The sequence below is a fragment of the Theobroma umbraticum genome, unplaced genomic scaffold (genome assembly GCF_002168275.2).
Source record: "Theobroma umbraticum cultivar Fairchild unplaced genomic scaffold, ASM216827v3 scaffold_44.0, whole genome shotgun sequence".
NCBI lineage: Eukaryota > Viridiplantae > Streptophyta > Magnoliopsida > Malvales > Malvaceae > Theobroma > Theobroma umbraticum.
Window position 1 is genome coordinate 4,757,790 of NW_018397255.1, and position 18,563 is coordinate 4,776,352.

The window sequence follows — 18,563 nt, forward strand, 5'->3', positions numbered from 1 at the left end:
TTCATTTGGTCCCATTATGAATTTGTTCATCTTTTACTCTTTGATTTTTGTCCAATTTCCCCAATGGTGACTCCCCAACTAGCCCAAAAAGAATGAGACTTTCTTTGCTTTCAAGTTGTGTAAGAAATTTTCTCCAATAATGTGATTGAGGGCATAATTCAAGTCTTAAATCACATATGAAAATGTCTTAAATTCAAACTTATTCAGCCTTGATTGTACATAAAGAATAGAATAGGAAAAGCAGTACAAATTCAGATTTATGTCTTAATCACAATCTTAACTATATGTATAATTTCTACCAGAACAGATTGACTGTAATATTCATGGTATTTTCTCAATTGAGTTAGTGATGGGTTACCTGTTTCTTCCCTCTCTTAAATCCTACTCTACCAGGTCAAGAACATGGGCACGCAATTCAGTAAGTAATTTTCAGTTCTTGATCAATCAGGAACCAGCTCTTGTTTCCATTAAATTACAGAACTTTGAATCCTAAACAACTTGAAACCAGAAAGAAAGCGAAACCTGTTCAAAGAGTTCTCAGTTTTAATGTATTGAAATTTGTGTAAGGGTAGATCGTTACCTAATCATTTTCCTTAATTTTTATCGGATTATTACTGCATAGACCAATAAAAAAAAAGGTTTATAACTTTACAAACGACTTTATAAAAATCTCAAATATTTATTTTTAAATTATTATAATTATAATTATAATTTAATGGACATGTGATGGTAACCCTCTAACCACCACTTTGTAAAGTTGCTAATTTTTCACTTTTATTTCCTTAATCTAATTTGGTTATGGGCTTTTTAGCTCCTTAGCTTTGCCTTTTTGATTTATTAACTCGATGGGTGACATAAAGCACAAGAAGGCTCCATCCATGGAAATCCCAAGACCCCCTAATCTTACATTTGGATTTTTGTGCAAGTCAAATGCAAAACTCAATCGATTGATGAGAAGTAAAAATCAGACTCACCAATTTTTTCTATAGGCACCCAATAGGACAGCTCAAGATGATGTTGCTTTGATCATAAATAAATTAATAAATGAATAAAAGGGACAGGAAGAGAGACCTCTCAGTGGTGATCAAATAAGACAGCCTTTACCCATCTTTACCTAAATTAGAGATTCAATGTCAAGCACAGAGTGTGGACAAGTTGAACATGAAAAATTCTCCACAACCAGAGGATGAAAATACAAATATAAAACAACGGAATCAATTGGATTCATTTGTTCTGCTTTATAAAACATGGCCCCTTCTCATAGATTACATCAAAATTTTGTTTGTTTAACACTGTTTAAGAGACCAGGAATGATGCCTTAACAGACAGATTAAGGGCAGAGACACGCGAAGATGCAGAATCAGACACCAACACATGCACACCATTTATATTTACACAAAGATACAGAAAAATAAAAACAAAGGTACATTAAATATATATATTCAGAAGACATTAAAGCTTTTTTTTTTTTTTTAACTTTACACCCGGCCTACTATTATGAAACCAAACATAAACTGGAAGCTCTCCAACGGCCATTGCTAGGAAAAAAAGTACCAGCAAAGACCAGTCTGGAAGGAGATACCTCTGATCTCTTACACATATTAACATGATACAACTTCTAAACTGACCCCTAATTAATCAAAGCTCCGTAGCACCTCTACAAATTTCAAAAATTTCATTGTAGAGGCCTAGTAGAGACACTAACACAGCCTACGTGACAAGAGAAAAGATACTTGACCTAAGAAAATACAAGAAGATTACATGATAGTAGGTTTTTTTTTCCTAAGACTCAGATAGTTCCCTGATGGCTTCCCAATCAATTTCCACTGAAGGGTATTTTTCCAAACCAAAGTTTTCATTGTCTTCCCATTTTGAATCAGAGAAATCCAAGAAAGAGATGTCAGATTCTGGTGAAGAAGATCCTGCCAATGACTCATCAGATAACTCCGGGGATGATGATGATGACAGTGAATTTTCCACTTTAGGATCAGAAAATCTTGGAGACTGATCAAACTCCTCACTCTTCACAGGGTAATCAACCTCAACCTTTGGCTGTGAAGGAGCAACCACTGTTAGGTTTTGAATCAGAAACAGAACAAGTCTTTCCTGAATTCCCTTGTTTCTGCAAGCTCTGGCAGATGGCTTGCAGCTTTGCGTCAACTGAGGAATGGAGAGGCTTGTAATCACCAAATTCTCCAGAAACATGAGCTCCTTGGTGCTTGAGGTGAGGGAAGTTGAGCCTGGCAAACTCTCCTCTTAGCTTATAAGCAGCCTTGTCATAAGCCAAAGCTGCTTCTTCTGCTGTATCAAGGTGCCAAGCCCAAAGGCGGGTTCGGTTCTTGGGGTCTGATTTCAGCTACCCATTTGCCCCAGTGCCTCTGTCTCACTCCCCTGTAGAGTTTTGTAGGCTTGGAAGGGGTGGAGACATGTTTCATCGGGACAGCTTTTGGGGAAAGAAAGTTGAGCCTTTGGTTTTGAAGGGATGATGTAGTAGCCATAGAAGCAAGCTGCTGCTGCTGTTGTTGTTGGTAGATTTGGGCTTGGATTTGGAGGATTTGAGAAGAGGTGAGTTGGTTAAGCCCAATTGAACCTGTCTGCTCGAAACCCATCAGGTTGTTGTAGTTAGAGAACCCATGATTAGAAAACAAGTGGGTGCTCGATGGGGAGCAAAATTCAGGGTACATGTTAGGCTGTGAAGGAGAAGTGAGTTTCGAGTAGGAGCAAGAAGGGTAAGAAGAAAAAGAACAAGTTGGAGAAGAAGAAGAAGAAGCAGCAGCTAAAGGAGAGGTAGATGAAGCACTTTTCATAAAAGGTTCAAGTGCTTTCATTAACTCTTCTCTAAAAGGATCTGAGAAAACTGAGCTGCTGCTGCTATTATACATATCTATAGCTGCTGCCATATCCAAAAACTAGTTAAAACTTGAAACAACCTGTTTCTTAACCAAAACAAAAGAACAGGCAAAATAGTATGATAAAAAACAACCTTGAGGGACCAAAAATAAGCCCTCTTAGCTGAAGAAAATAAAGACTAAAACTTCGTAACTAAAAAGAACAAAAGAAAACAGAAACCTGGATCTCTATTCTGGATCACCTGGCTTTCAAAAAACACAACCCTGGTAGGTTTGTTTACCTCTGCTTTTGACACAAATATTTCAGCTTGAAAGACAGACGATGACAGAAAGGGATTCAGAGAAGCGGGGAATTACAGAAGAAGGGCCGAATTAAGAAGAAAACTGAAATGATCAAACACTGTTGCAAAATCTAAAAACACTCTCAATTTTTTTTTTTTTTTTTCTGAGGCCTCACTTTGGTGTTTACGCTCTTGCATTTCCAGGGTCACCATATCTCTACTTATATAACCCCCTACCCCCATGTGGCTTCTCTTTCCCTCCCTTGAGATCTTTCACATTTTTTTTAATTAACTTTTATTAGTCATTACTTAATTAATTTAATTTATCCCCCTCCCCTCCCCCTTTTCTCGTCAACTTCAAAGATGCCCTTTATTCCATGAGAGCTACCTCAATGGGAATTTGCCATGTACTTGAAAGCAGAACCGGCAGGTGTCGGTTTCTAAATGGTTGCTTTACAAGTGTGAAGGCGTGATTGGTTGGACATTCTGTTGACTGCGATGAAAATCGAGTGCAGCTGCTAGCCCTTTTGTTGGTCTCCTTTTGGAATTTAATGCGATTTTCTGTCCTTTAGTGTTGGTTTGCGGCATGCTCTGCCTCTGCCACTTTGCCACATCAATGAATATTTATCATCATTATCACTAATCTTTTGGGCAATGATTTTGTGTTTTTGGTACACCATACTGATAAATTTGAGAGCAAAATGGACCTAAAGATTTGAGTAAGATAATGAGTCATAGATCATGGCTTAAATTAAAAAAACAAAAAAACAAACACTACGAGATTCTTTTAACTAAATTATATATATAGCATCTTTTATTATTTTTCAAAGTTAACTATGAAATTTAATATAATTATATAAGATAATTTACAATTAAATGTTACTTTTAGAATATCATAGCTCTAATATCTTGAATCAAAACCATTTACTTAGATTATACAAATAATTAGGATTTAGAAACAAAACCACCTAGGTTTTTACTCAAGTAATTGAGAATTGTACTTGATGTTAAAAAAATAAAAAACACTGAAAGGAAGGACTAGGACTCGTGATGCTGCTCACATGCAAGGTGACAAAAACCATCTAAAGTAAATCATTGTTAATTGCTACCCACAAACAACAGTGTCTAACCCGAATTACAAAAGAGTTTAATTAGATCATAATTATTAAATCTTCAAACTCATCTCCAGAGCAAAGTGAGATTAATTAGTAATAAAATCTTAAAACAAAATAAATAATCCAATGTGGATGTGGCAGTTTGTGGAGGAATGAAGCAATGAAAGGTTGAAAGATTTTTTTTTTCTTTTTTGTTAATGTAAGGCCAAAACGAAAACCTTGGTTAAAGTTGTAATAATACTAACTAAAAAGTATTAAATTAAAGACAAAATGAGTGTAATCATGTGACCACTGAAGACAAAAACAGGGAGCGAACGAGAGAGAGAAAGACAGCATAACGTCAATTGCGGCGCCAGGCTGAGAGGGAAAGGGGATTATGGAAAGAGAAGATCGAGCAAATGGGCATTGGATTCTTCAGATTTGTGAAAGGTTGAAGCTTGAAAGGCCAATTAGGCTCTGCCTCCATCACACATTTGTATGGATCTCTTTCTTTTTTAATCTCTTTCTCATCTTAACTAACCTTGGTCAGTGTCGGCTGAGTTAAAATTGAACGTCAAATACTACACCGTTTCATATCCTTTTTATCTCATTGTTCACTCAAAATATATTATCATAAAAATTATTAATAAATAAGAGTTAAACAACACAAACTAAACCACTGTGACTGTTGGATTATCTAATGGTCAAAAAATCCCTTCAGTTCTTGTATTATTTAATTTTATTTAATTTAATTCATGTACTCATAATCAAAATAATTTAATCTTTTGATTTAGAGAGATTACATCATTTTAGTCTCTTCTTATAATGACATTCAATTTTAACTTTAAAAGATAATATCACGTTCACGTTAACGATAACATCAGTGCTGACGTATCACATTTTGATGATGTGATATTTGAGATTATAACGTGGCATGCCATATGACATCGAATATTGACGTGGTAATGTCATGTAGTACTATACGATGACATGACGCTGTCATGCATGTTAATACCACGTGATAGATAAAAAAAATTTAAAAAAATTATACCATGTCATAAAAACTAAATTGAATGAAAATATATAGTATAAGAATTGAATTGAACAAAATCAAAATGTTGAGTGACAAAATTGAAAAAAAAAATTAAAAAATAGAAATCTTTAAGTAGATTATTGATATGCTTATTAATAAGTCAAATATTTAAGTGTAAAAGATTTAAGATGTTAGAAAATATATATACATATGTTATTACTTGATTATTTGATTCTATAATATGTAAATTAATTTATATTTTTTATAAAAATTAATTTTTAAATTTTTTTATAAAAAAATTTAAAAAGAATTTCATACCTAAAGTCAAATTTAAATGAATAATTTATATTTTGTTAACATAAAATAATATAAAATGACTAAATAAATTCTTTTTTCTTGTATTTATAATATTCTAAAATTTTAAAATTTATTTAACTTAGTTTTTAACTTGGGCTAAAGTCAAATTAGCAAAATATATTGATTAGTTTTTTTTATAAAAAAAATGAAGAACGGAGATATGAAGTTAGTGATGATTATAAAAATAATTTTTTATTTTAACTTACTTAATTTGGACATGACAAACTTCTTATTATAACTATAGAATCTGAGCTCTACCATATCAAATTTTTATTTACTTTTTATGTTTTATTTTGTTTAAATTTCAAGTTATATTTTTTAAGTTGAAATTTCTTAAATTAAAAATTACATTTATGGTTGATAAAGTTAAATATAACTGTAAATATTTGTATCATTTTATTTTATTAATTTTTTTTTTGTAGATCCAAATTCATAATTTAAATTTAAATTTAGCAGAATTTGATTGTGGTATTTGATTTAAATAAAATTATTTTATAAAAAATTTTGAGTTAATTTAAATAAATAGGTAAATTGGGTAAGATTTGAATAATTGTAAAAGAATGTGTATTTGTAAATTGTGGAAGTTGTAACTAATTTAATATATTTTACTAATTTGAGTAAATTTAAATAAAAGGTAAATTAGGTAAGAATTGAATAATTTCAAAAAAATGTGTATTTATAAATTGTGAATGTTGTAACTAAATCAACATATTTAATCATTATATATCATTTTATTTTAATGTAATGCAAGTTATTCATCTAAATTTGACTTTAAGTATGAAATTTTTTCAAAATTTTTTTATCCAAGGATAATTCAAACTTAATTTTTGTAAAAAATATAAATTAATTTACATATTCTATAATCAAATAATGAAGCAAGAAAATATTTATATTTATTTTTTAACATCATAAATCATTTACACTTAAATATTTAGATTATTGATAAACATATCAATAATCTACTTAAAAATTTAAACTTTTCAAATATTTTTTCAATTTAGTCTCTTAACATATCAAATTTACTCAATTTAATCCATGTGTTATATATTTTTATTCAATTTAGTCCCTATGACATGATAATTTTTTTTTTAATGTTTGATCTGCCATATGACATTGATATATCAGCATATCAATACCACGTTAGTACTATCACATCATTATATAGTGTCACATGGCATTGTCACATCATCACTCGATATCACGTGGCATGCCACGTGATCATCTCAAACATCATGTCACCAAAATATGACATATCCGTAATGATGTTAGCATTGATATCAGTGTTAACATTATCCTTTAACAGTAAAATTATATACCTTTAGGAGAAATGACTAAATTGATGAATTTTTAAAATCAATAAACTAAATTATTTTGATTTTAAATGTAGGTGTTAAATTGAATAAAATTAAAAAGCACAAAGATTGGAGAGGGCTTTTGACCATTATCTAATATTTAAACATTCAAGAACATAATTATTAATAACTTCTTTTTATTATAAACATGAATGGATATAATTTTTTTATATGTTATGAGACAAGGTATCATTGTTAAAATAAAGTTAGTTAAGAAATTATTATAATAATAATTTTATTCAGTAATTAATAATTATTGAAAACGATTTTAGTTATGCAATGAAAAATATCTTTCAACTTTCATGTGACGTTTATGTATTTTAATTTGTTGTGCATTTTTCAAACCCCTTTTTTTTTTTTTTTTGGTATTCCAATAATGGAGCTTGATATTATTAAGGGAGGCCGTAGACTGAATCTTGATAGGAAAAGAGGGAAATAGGGAGTGAAAGAGACAATTCCAAATATTGGAGGAGGAGGAGGCGGGTAGAAAAGGTTACCATGGTTAAGCGAAAACGAAGTCAAAACGTTGAGAAATGGGTTGCGGGGGGCCTGCTCGAAGTTGCGTAAGAAGGAAGCGAAAAGGATCCCAAATTCCAAAGCATTGGCGTGTGTATGTATGTAGGACATGGAACCTACCTTTGACGCGATTACACGTCGTTTCAGACGTGGACATCACTTACAAGCCACGCCTCCCCTCCCTCCTCCTCCTCATCTTTTTCTACATTTCTCTGCTTCAAATATTTAAAAATACAGATGTCGTTTATTTCTGCTCCAATTCTTTTTCTATTTTATTATTTTCTTTTTATATATTTTTGGACCTTCATTCCCATGAATAGTTGAGTGATTTTTACACACGTAAACGAATAATAAAAATTTAAAAATGTATTACAAAATCATGAAAAACAATAACAAAGCAAGTCGGACCCATTGATTTCATCTAAATTTTTATTTTTTGCATTACGTTTTATTTAGGTGAAAATTGATATCAATTCTAAATTTAGTCATATTAACTTATTACTGAGACTCAATGAACCTTATATGTTGAGTTAATTTTTCTTTAAATTAACATAAAATAGGTCATATAGTCTATTAGAATCGAGAATTTGAGATTAAACATATCAACAAAGAATCATGATAAATCAAATCCAAACTTAGTAATTGATGATTTTACCATCAAACAATCAAATCTTAATTATTAAGTTAACTCTTCTTGGCGTAAAAGGTTGATTAAGTTGAAGTTTTAAAAACACCTCTTGGACACATACACCAGACCACCTTCTTTTTCTTCACTTGTTTTTGGTGTTTGAAACTTTCGGAATTAACAAAATGAGTCCGAAAAGGAGCATGTCAGAGTTTAGGGATGGCTTCAAGGACGTGAAAACCAGCTCATGGATGGAGAAAGGGCCAATTTGGTGACGCCAGCACGACACTGCTTAATCTCTTCTGCTTTATTATTTTACATCTCATTTCATGTTAGCCCTTGGAAGCCCTTTGGCACCATTTTTCCTTTAAATAGTCTGCCTCCTTTTCCTGTCTTCGGATTGCCTCATTTTGCTTTTCTCCTTCTTTATGACATCAAACCACTAAAGTAGCAAACTTTCTTGTTGGACTTACACTCGACCACATCAGCTAACATCAGCTTCTTCTGAAATTAAATATATAATTAGTATAGTTTTTCTTTCTTTTTCTCTTCCTAACTATTTGGGAGTTTGTGAAATGGACTTATTTACTAGAATGTTAATAAATCTTTTTCTTTTCTTTGTTGGATGTCATTGAATAGCTTAGGTATATTTTTTTTTATAATTAAGAGATAAAGAATTTAAATTTTATTTTTTAGATAAAGAGATAATATACCTATCAATAAATTAAATGATCGAGTATAAATAGTCTAGGTAGCTTATTATTAATATAAGTTAAAATTGTGGCTCCTATAAGCTTGTTTTCTATTTTGTTTTAACAAAGCAATATAATAAGAACATGGCCCTTTATGAACTGGTAACTGATTGTTCAAGGAATTGTGTGGTCAAGTACTCAATTTCTTTGTTTAATTCATGCTATACATAAGTAGCAAATACCCAAAAAGAGCAAAAAAAAAAAAAAGAGTCGGCTTATTGGTATTTGAGGGGACAGAGCACGTGCCCTTTCGTGTTACTCTTTAGGAGTTTATAACTTCATCATGTGACTTTCGAGGTACCTCCAAAAATAATTGTTTTTTTTTAATTTCTTTTTATTTTCAAGAAAGGCAAATAGTCTTTGTCTTTCATTTTCTTATTTTACTTGGAGGGAATTATTTGAGAATAATTTGTTAATTTTACGACCACTCAGGTGGTCCATGCCAAGATATTATATATATATATATATATACAAGAAATCTTAATCTTATTCGATTCGGTTGAGTAATATAAGTTATCCAATTATAAGGTATTCATTAACATCTTCAAATAAAATATGTCATATTTTACAAAAAAAATATATGTAATCAAAATTAATATTAATTAAGGAAGAATTAGAATAATATTCAAACTCAAAATCACTTGTGTAGAAGATACCTAATGGCTTTCATAGGCTTTCTCTATCGTGTTGACATATTGGGTGTATTAGGTTTCTTGTTTTCTCTCAAGACTTTGTAGTTTGTAGAAGAAGCCTTTGATCTACTATATCATCCCATTCTGATCGATTAGTATATAAGGGCGGACCTATCATTTATTAAAAACTTTTACTTGTTATATTATTTATTTATAATTTTATATAGTTAATGATATTAGTGAACTTATTAATTTTTTTACAATTTTATAAAAAGTAGGGTCAAAATTTTCATTTCAAAATAGATTTATAAAAAAAATAAATTATATATTAATATTTAAATACTATATGAAAAGATAAATTTTTTTATAATTTAAAATTTTATTAAAAAAAAAATCTAAACTACACTCTTTTTTAAAAAATTCAAGTTATAGTTTTAAGATTTGCAATGACGCTTCCTCTTTGCAATACTTGATACTTGATTACATTTTTTAATTTTTTAAAACAACTTCAATTTTAAGTAATTTTTAATATAGATTAAGATTTTAAATAATTTATGTTTAAATATTTTTTAATTAATTTAATAATTTAAATTTATAATTATTATCTAGTTAATTAAAAATAGTATTGTATGTTAAATAATATTTTAAAATTATAAAATTTTAAATTTATTTTATAAATATATTATTTAATTATTTAATTTAAAATAATTTCTAAAAATTTAAATTATCTTAACTATGACATTATTGAAAAAAAAAAAATTGGATCCGCCTTACTAGTTCAGATACGCCGTTCGAGATGATGCCAACTTGAATTTTTGGAGCTCTACGTCGAGGTTCAATTATTGCACAAGAAGCTAAAAAGGTTCGCTTACCCTTACCACAGCTTGATGTTACAGGTGACCTTTTCCATATCGTATACGTATGTATATATGTTCAATAATGGTCATTCTGGGATGATGCTTATACGCTTGAATATGCATCCATGCTGCTGCTGCAACCCACTTCTTTTCCACTTTAATTTCAAGTTTGACTCTTATACCTTTCCTACACTATATGTCTAAGAGATCGGATTTAAGTTTAAGAAAATGAATAAAGTTAATTTATTTTAATATGTATATATATATATATATATATGAGTTTTATCCGTTTACTCATTTAGTGATTAATATTTACATTGAAAAATTCAAAATATGCAAGTAATTGGATCAATTTTTGTTGTTGTTGTTGTTCATGGCAAAGAGAAAAGAAGGGTAATAGTTCCTTCGTTTGCTGATTTGAATCAAATCCAAAGTTGGCCTTATTGTTGGTGGCATCTCACGATCGAATTAATGGGAGCCCAAAAACTGATCACCTTGTTTCTAGCTGGTAGTTTGTATCAGTTGTATGCATATATCAATCCCAAGAGTCCTTTCAGCCAACCAAACACTAATCAATCCAAACTAACTTAAACACAAAAAAGAATTAATATATAAAAAAAATGGCAAATAATTTTGTAGAAAAATGGCAAACCATTTCCTGGCCACCAATTCAAGAAATATGTTTTTAATAATTAAATTCTTCAATTAGTTGACGTTTATCACTTCAAAAGAATCAGTTGACCTGATCTGATTGTCAACTCCTTATCAGTGTCAAGAAGAGTGGCTGAGATCATCTTAATGATGAAGCAACAAAGCAATGTGTCGCATACTTATCCACACGACGGCTTGATAGGATTTTAAATTAGTATTTCATTCTAAAAATTCGTTTAACCAACGATAGTCCCCATTAGGGATTAGGTTTATGATCGAAAGCAATAGCAATTAATTAGCCAATTATTAAGCTAATGGTGATGATACATAGATTAATGCCAAGATAAACTAGTTTTGCCACCACTATGAGCTTTCATTCGGTAACTAGGGTATTTAATTGCATTATAAAATGTTATAATATATATATTTTTCTTTGTTAATTGCAAAGAGGTAGGGTAAAAAGTATATATATATATATATAGGTATTGTTAATATAAATCATTATCTTGATGACATGAAGTGTAGCTTAATTTGTCTTGAGACTAGCTACACAACGTGGCTTAGGGTTGTTGGATTCATGATTCGAGCATTAATATTTGGAATACAGCCGTGAAAGAATTTTAAATTTTAATATTTATTGTGAATATCATTACTTAGAATTTGGTCTATGTTAAATTTTAATTATTGTAATATCATATTTGTTGAATTACGAAGATATTATTGTAAAAAAAAATAAAGGATGTGGATGGAGGACACAATGATTATAACAATGTGAAATTGAAGCTATGTGGCAAACCGGAATCATTCCTTGTGTGAACGATATATAGCTTTCTTGCATCTTTAACGTATTTAAACTTTGTTTGTGGACAAACATCAGTCCAAGTTGATGTTACTTAACAATTATTTCAAGAGAATTGAAGTGTATATATTTGTCTTATCTTAAATTTGGATGGTAAAGGCCAAGAATAGGGTGCCCACTCTAATATTGGAAATGATGGCGATAAGAAATTTGATTACATAAACAATGATGTTTATTCAGGGAATGGAGTCTCGAGATAAATCTAAATAAAACGATATATATGAGTGTATAGTTAAATATTCACACAAAACAAGTAATTTATAATTACCCGTAGTTTGCTAATAAAAAATAGATTGTTTAGTGCTTCATCAGGTAAGTGGAGGGATTAGAACAAATTACTATGGTTTTGGATATTAACAAAATTTTGATCCAAGAAAGTTCTGGATGAAAATGACTTGACTGGATCAGGTTTTCAGATTCTCTTTTTCAAACGAGAATGCAGTAAACAGATGAAAACCCAAAAAAGATGATCCCTACATTTGTCACTAAAAATTTGATCATCACACAAAATTCCTTTGAAAAACTTTACACATAGATGTCTTGTGCTAAGGATCAAATCCCCTACCGCTAACAACGTAAAGCTGTTGCCTGCTCAATTATGCAACGAGTTTTGCACCAATAGTTTGGCTAAAAATCTCTAGAACGTTTCATGAATGTTTTGCCATTGAGATTCACTGTTGGAAGTCAGCAATTTCAACCATTTATTGCATGATGAAAGTAGTAATCGGGAGTATGACTTCTCCGTGCGCAAGGATTGATCCTTTGCTTCCCAATGATGGCCAACCTCCATCCTCAAGCAAGTCACATCAGATTCTCCTTTTGGGCTAGTCTTTTTACATCCCTTGGGCTCATAGCATGGCTTGTCTCGAAATTGTACAAGGGACCCGAAACAAGATATGGAAAGTCCGCATCTGCGTACAGGTCCTTTCTTCTGTATTATCCTTTTCCGTTCCTTCGGATCCCTATCTCATTCTCATATATGTTTTTAATATTTTACTATTCATACGGGTGTCAAACTTGAATCCCAAAATCAAATGAAAACAGGGCATTCCATATCAGCGACGACATACTTGCATCTGACACTCTATCAGGAGTCTATTTATCATAGACCACCCTCAAGCTAAGCAAAACCAGCACCACGTGCTACACATAAAAGGCTAGACCTAAACTAGAAAGTAGAAACCAACTTGAAACCTAGACCTGGAAAGCTAAACGGGCTTCTAAAGGCTAAGCCAACTAGACTTTTTAATTCAATGCTGATATTTGACATATAACTGACGGATACCCTCTTAACACCTAGACGGCTACATAGAAATCAATGAAGAAGATGGGTGGGATGTGTGATGGCACAAGATAGAGTACATTTTCAACTGTGCCTAGTATTTTGAAAAGGGAGCAAAAAGAAAAATACTGCTGCTATTGCCTAAGAGAAGATGTTTATTGGCTTATGTTTTGCTTTAAATCAATTCCATTGTTTTGCAGAGGCGCTAGTTACTGGAGAAGTGCTCCATTTAACAATGCAGAAAAAGGGCACTAACCATTCAGGACCAGTAACATGAATGGGAAAAGCTCAATTACATTTAACTGTTTTATAATCAAGTGCCACGCCAATTCAATATTCATCTCATTGAATGGTTTACTGAACTCTTCAACTTGGTATTCAGAAATTAGTAAGCAACCAACTCAAGTAACGAACATTGAATATAGCATTCAAGAGTAAAGTAAAGCAAATTTCTGGACGCCTAGTCTGTCTAAAATCAGGTCCCCTACTTATAACTTTAGGATTCCAAAAAGCTTGAGCTACTTCTACCTCAGGCTTCATTCTTGTTTCTGTCTTTATTACGAGCTATAATAAAGCAAACAATTCAAGCGGTACAATTGATAATTTACCTTACTATCATTGTTAGCACTTAAGCCCGACAATCAATACTAATGTCCAACAACGTTCCGCAATGCACTCCTATGACTTAGAAATTTCTAGCAACCAACGCAGGTTTAGAGTGCTAAACTTGGAACAATTTGCAAAATTACATATATTTTTTTGAAGAGGTCTCAGTACCTTTTCCAGTTAGCTTTATTCTGTCTGCAAGTTTTCCGATTACAATCACATCTTTCCCACCGGGGATAATGTACTCATTGCTTATCTAAACTATTCTGCTAGTTTCATATGCAGCCAACTTTACACCCCAGCTAATTTGGAGACCTATTTTCAACACACGGTGCATTACACTTGTTGGCATAAACGAGGAAGGCAAACCAGCAAAACCATCACTGTCAGTTATTTATTGGCTAAATTTATTTTCCGTTCAAGACGCGCGTTCACCAAATCCATTCATGCAAACACGGATTTTGAAAAAGGCTATCAGACTGACTTACTTTTTCCCCACTAAAAAGATGCCACCCTCTTCACTATGAATGACTGGACCCTCCCGCACTCTATGTTCACTTACCTAGCCCAACCCAAAAAAAGCACGTGTCCTATGAAAAAAATAAATCATGCTTATCTAGGGGTGCATGATTAAGCAGAAGGAAAATTCTTACGATTTTTCTCTACTATTGACAGGAAGGTACTTTTCCTCACTCTGAGGAAAGGCCAGCTAAAGTTCAGCAACCAGATTGAACCGTGGGTTATCAAATCTACAATCTTTTAAACTAAAATCGTAGTTTTGCCTCAATGATATTGGCAATATGTGATTTCGTTATGACTGCCCCTCTTCTATAAATCATCTTAGTTAGAGGAGAGGATAAACTACCAACAAACAAAATTGCCAAGTCCATATATCACTTTTTGATCCTTTTCTAAACTTAAGGGTTGCTGTTATTGACATCCTGCTTAGTTTATATGAACATAAATTTACTTCGATATAGTTTTTGTTCAATAAAAAACATGTGAATGAAATAGACAGAAACCATTATTATGATGTTGCAACTCTCTTAGTCTTCTTCAACTTCAAAAGGCTCAAGAGTATCACAGAGAGAGAGAGAGAGAGAGAGAGAGAGAGGGTGGGGGGGAATGAGGGTAAAGGGGAGACACCAATAAGCAAACAGCCTCAGTCATGGAGAGAAGGAAAGAAAAACAATCTCACAACGGCTAAGTTACTCTCAAGCCAAATATATACCATACCAAGGACTCCACCAATGCAAACACTGAAATAGGTATAAGAATGCAAAATCAACCAAGACGAGGAATACAAAATGTAGTGTTGTCATTCCCTAGACCGGAAAATTTTGTCCAAAGAGATATTTAGTAAGAAAAAACATTAACGGTACACTGTAGCAAAGAAATCCATCCAAATTAGTCATAAGCCCTACCACATGTAGAGGTGACAGTCATTGGCTTTACCACATGTAGAGGTGACAATTGGGTGGGTAAATTCAAGTTGGCTCAGATTGTATTTTGCTTTAACTTTTGCAACATTTTAAGCTTCAAGTTACTACTAGCTCAAGGTGTTGACTTTTAAAGGCAACCCGAGTTGGGTTTCAGGCAAGTTGGATAGGTCTTTGGGTTTAGATCGACTTTTTATCACATTTTACTTAGAAAGCAGAGAGTAATTGAGTTCAATTCAGAATCAAGTTTGTGTTTAGGTCCCTTCAAGTTTAAATTTGATTTCACTACAATTGATTTTTCTAGTAAATTAGATGGATCAATTTATTTTCAAGAGAATTCAACAGACAGATTGGATCAGTTTAACATTTATCTCCTCTAACCACATGTGATTACAGGTTTAAGTAGAAGGCATAACCAAACAAGTTTATAAGATGGAGGTTCACTAAAATGGAAGTACTTTCAAGCACATATTAGAAAACAACAGACATTACAAACTGAGATCATACATTTTACATTTTTTGACAATTGTAAACACATTAGAGTTTGTCAAAAAGGAACCTAGAATCGGTTATAGGCACATGCATGTGCACACATACAAATACAAATGACTGGAACTTGGAGCACCAAGATGATCTTACAATCAGAATAAGCATCACAAGCACACTCCTATTTCTCTGAAGGCATCCCTGTTATCCTCTCCAGATCCATCTTGCAATTCTCCCTTAAATCTTTTAGTGCAATGTAACTGGCTTGCTGCCAAATAAGTTCAATTGTACCCATCACATATGAAATTATACATGGAAAAATCCCATTCAAGATATTGAAAATAGAGATCTTATGAATTTAGCCTGATACTAAGCAGCCATGAACTCCAACAATGAAGCATTGATTGGAGATAAGACGTACTAATAGTCCAAAAACCAAGAAATCAGGGATCAAGAACAAAGAGTCGTGTGGTTTTTAACCAAATCCTTGTATCAAACAAAAGGATTCAGGTTTCTTTTGACAAACTGAGTTCTTTAGATCATTCAAGCACTCTTTTGAACTTTAAAATAAAAATTCAAGCAATATTTTGGACAAGACAAAAGATTGGAAAAATCTGTAGAAGAAGAAGTGATTTAAAAAATAAACCATAGGAAATTAGGCATGGAAAGTTCAAATCTAGGCTATTGAAGAATAGATCAACTTACAAGCTGGCTGTTTTCATGAACAAATATATCCTCCATGTTAAGAAAGAGTGATCTCCACTGACTGGTGAGGTCAGATTCTAATTTTGAAGATTTATTGGCAGTTCCCTGGCTTTGAATCTCAGTCTGTTTACCCCTACCACTTTTCTGAACTAAAATGCTTGCTTCTTTCTGACTTTTCTTTAACACTGGGAAAATGGGGGAGAAAACAATGCAGAAACGCACAGGTTATAAAATAAACCTAAGGAAACTAGAGCAAATGTTAGCTATTCAACTAACCTGCTATTCGACCCTTGATATCCTGATAATGTAGGTCAGACCAAATGTAAGCAGCTGATTATCAGTGCAAAATAGGCGAAACCCATTAGATAACACATTACCGGAGAAACCATTTCCAGGGGAAGAAGCTAGAGCAGTTACCTTTCAAGCAAAAAGAACAAGAGCAAGCTTTGAGCATATCAACACCGGCATTCAAATTCACGCAATCATCATTCTTGAGTCCCACACACCTCTCCAACTCAAATGACCTAGAACTCTGCAAGGACGACTTAGGCAACCTCGACCACTCGATACACCCACCTTTACTCGACGCCAATCTACCAATGCCAAGATCCTTACCCTCATTCCTACAACTATCATTCACCGGATCCCCCACTTCCTTAACACCTTCACCCTGCACCAACGTATCCTCGCTATCGGACAAATCAAACCCCTCCTTAACCTCACTCACTTTGTCATCAACCGAAATGACATCCTCTTTTAATGTATCAATTTCGCCACTACAAGTCGGCGAAAATATAGGGTTGGGTTCAAAATGGGTTGTTTTAGATTTCTCTTCGATCAAACGTTCGACACCTAAACAAACTTGTTTTGTAAAATGGGAATCTGCTTCTTCTTTAGAATTAAACCCTGATTTGTCCGAAATCGACAAGAACCCTCTTTTAACTGATCGATTTGTTATGTCACCTAAAACCGGACGCACGTTCGGTTTCCCCTCGGTAAAATTATCTCCGTTCATTTTGAAATATACAAAAAACCGTTAATTCGACCGAAATCTGTTAAAATGAAAAAGAAGATTAAAAAATTAAGGGTTCAACCAAAAAGAAATGAAATTTTAAAGAACCAAAAATGGGGATTTTGAGATACGGAGTACTGACCTGTTGAGATGCGAAGATGAATGGAATTTGAAATGAGAGAAAATAAGAAGGAGAAGGGTTTTCAAGTGAAAAAAAATTTGTGCTTTGGTGAGGGCGGGAACCATGGGGATTTCGGAGCCTGACCCGCGGTTTTGAAATGCGATTTGGGGCTTTATGTTTTTCAAGAGAAACGCGTGGGCTGTGGCCCACGTGGAATCTTGGGCTCTCTTTCTTTGTGTTTATTATTTAAACTATTAATGGAGTTTTCTACTCTGAAAATTACGTTCTTTTTTTTATATATTTGACTATATGTATTATTTTTAGAATAAATATATATATTTAAAAATTGAGTTTAAATTTTTTTTCTCAAATTAAAAAAAATATTCCTTAAAAAAAATTTTGTCACGGTCTAAAAATTATAAAGTTGACTTAAAATCTAGTGACATGTTTCAAGTCTAGAAGATCTTTTAAACAATTTTGAAGTTTTCTTTTTTCCTTTTTGTCAATTGTTATTAAATGTATGGGACCAAAAGACTATTATTACAAAAGATTTCTCATTAAAATCCCTATTAAGTCTTTGCAGTTTTCATAATGTTACAAAAGAATATTTCTCCATATATTATATATGGAAGGAAAAGGTTAGTAATTAAGAATTACCCATTAAAGAAATAGAAGCGATTATTTGGAATTAATTTTTATTGCAAAAGTAATTACTAAAAAATGTCAGCTATTATATAGAATATCAAAGAAATTTTACATTTTATTATTTTGTAAGGGTATTTACATAAAAGCATTGAAAATATTCATAAAAAGTTTATTTATTTTATTACATTTACAAAAGCCATATATATATATAAGAATGAGATTTACCACCTGACTATATATATAAGGTACTACTACTTGCTTCACTATTTTTTTTTTTGACCCATATTGATCCTGTCTCACATCATGATCAATATTATAAATTCAAAATGGGATTTATCCATTTATGTATGGATCAATTAATTCATAAATTATATGATTTAAGTTTTATTAATGAAGAATAAATTTCACC

At 32.0% G+C, this 18,563-nt stretch overlaps 2 protein-coding genes across 2 annotated transcripts; both read right to left on the reverse strand.

Moving 5' to 3' along the window:
• Positions 1–1,402: 1,402 nt before the first annotated feature.
• On the reverse strand, positions 1,403–3,338 carry LOC110409722 (Integrase-type DNA-binding superfamily protein). The gene is given in 3 exon segments (XM_021419167.2): positions 1,403–2,064; positions 2,066–2,345; positions 2,347–3,338. Coding segments are annotated over 3 exon segments (1,116 nt in total). The 5' UTR covers positions 2,901–3,338; the 3' UTR covers positions 1,403–1,782.
• A 12,213-nt stretch (positions 3,339–15,551) lies between these two features.
• Positions 15,552–17,651, reverse strand: LOC110409547 (DNA-directed RNA polymerase subunit beta). Its single transcript, XM_021418917.2, has 5 exons — positions 17,531–17,651; positions 16,794–17,428; positions 16,653–16,706; positions 16,377–16,561; positions 15,552–15,939 (listed from the first exon to the last, which is right to left on the reverse strand). Exons 2-5 carry the CDS (start codon positions 17,389–17,391, stop codon positions 15,853–15,855), a joined length of 924 nt encoding a protein of 307 aa, XP_021274592.1. The 5' UTR covers positions 17,392–17,428; positions 17,531–17,651; the 3' UTR covers positions 15,552–15,852.
• Between the last annotated feature and the right edge of the window lie 912 nt (positions 17,652–18,563).

Bases quoted from the DNA above. Each gene is read 5' to 3' on its own strand.
- LOC110409547 (XM_021418917.2), bottom strand. From the start codon at position 17,391: ATGAACGGAGATAATTTTACCGAGGGGAAACCGAACGTGCGTCCGGTT. The intron at 16,707-16,793 runs GTAACTGCTCTA...ACTGATAATCAG, and splicing joins TTGTTCTTTTTGCTTGAAAG to CTGCTTACATTTGGTCTGAC. The intron at 15,940-16,376 runs GTAAGTTGATCT...CTTATTTGGCAG, and splicing joins TTCATGAAAACAGCCAGCTT to CAAGCCAGTTACATTGCACT.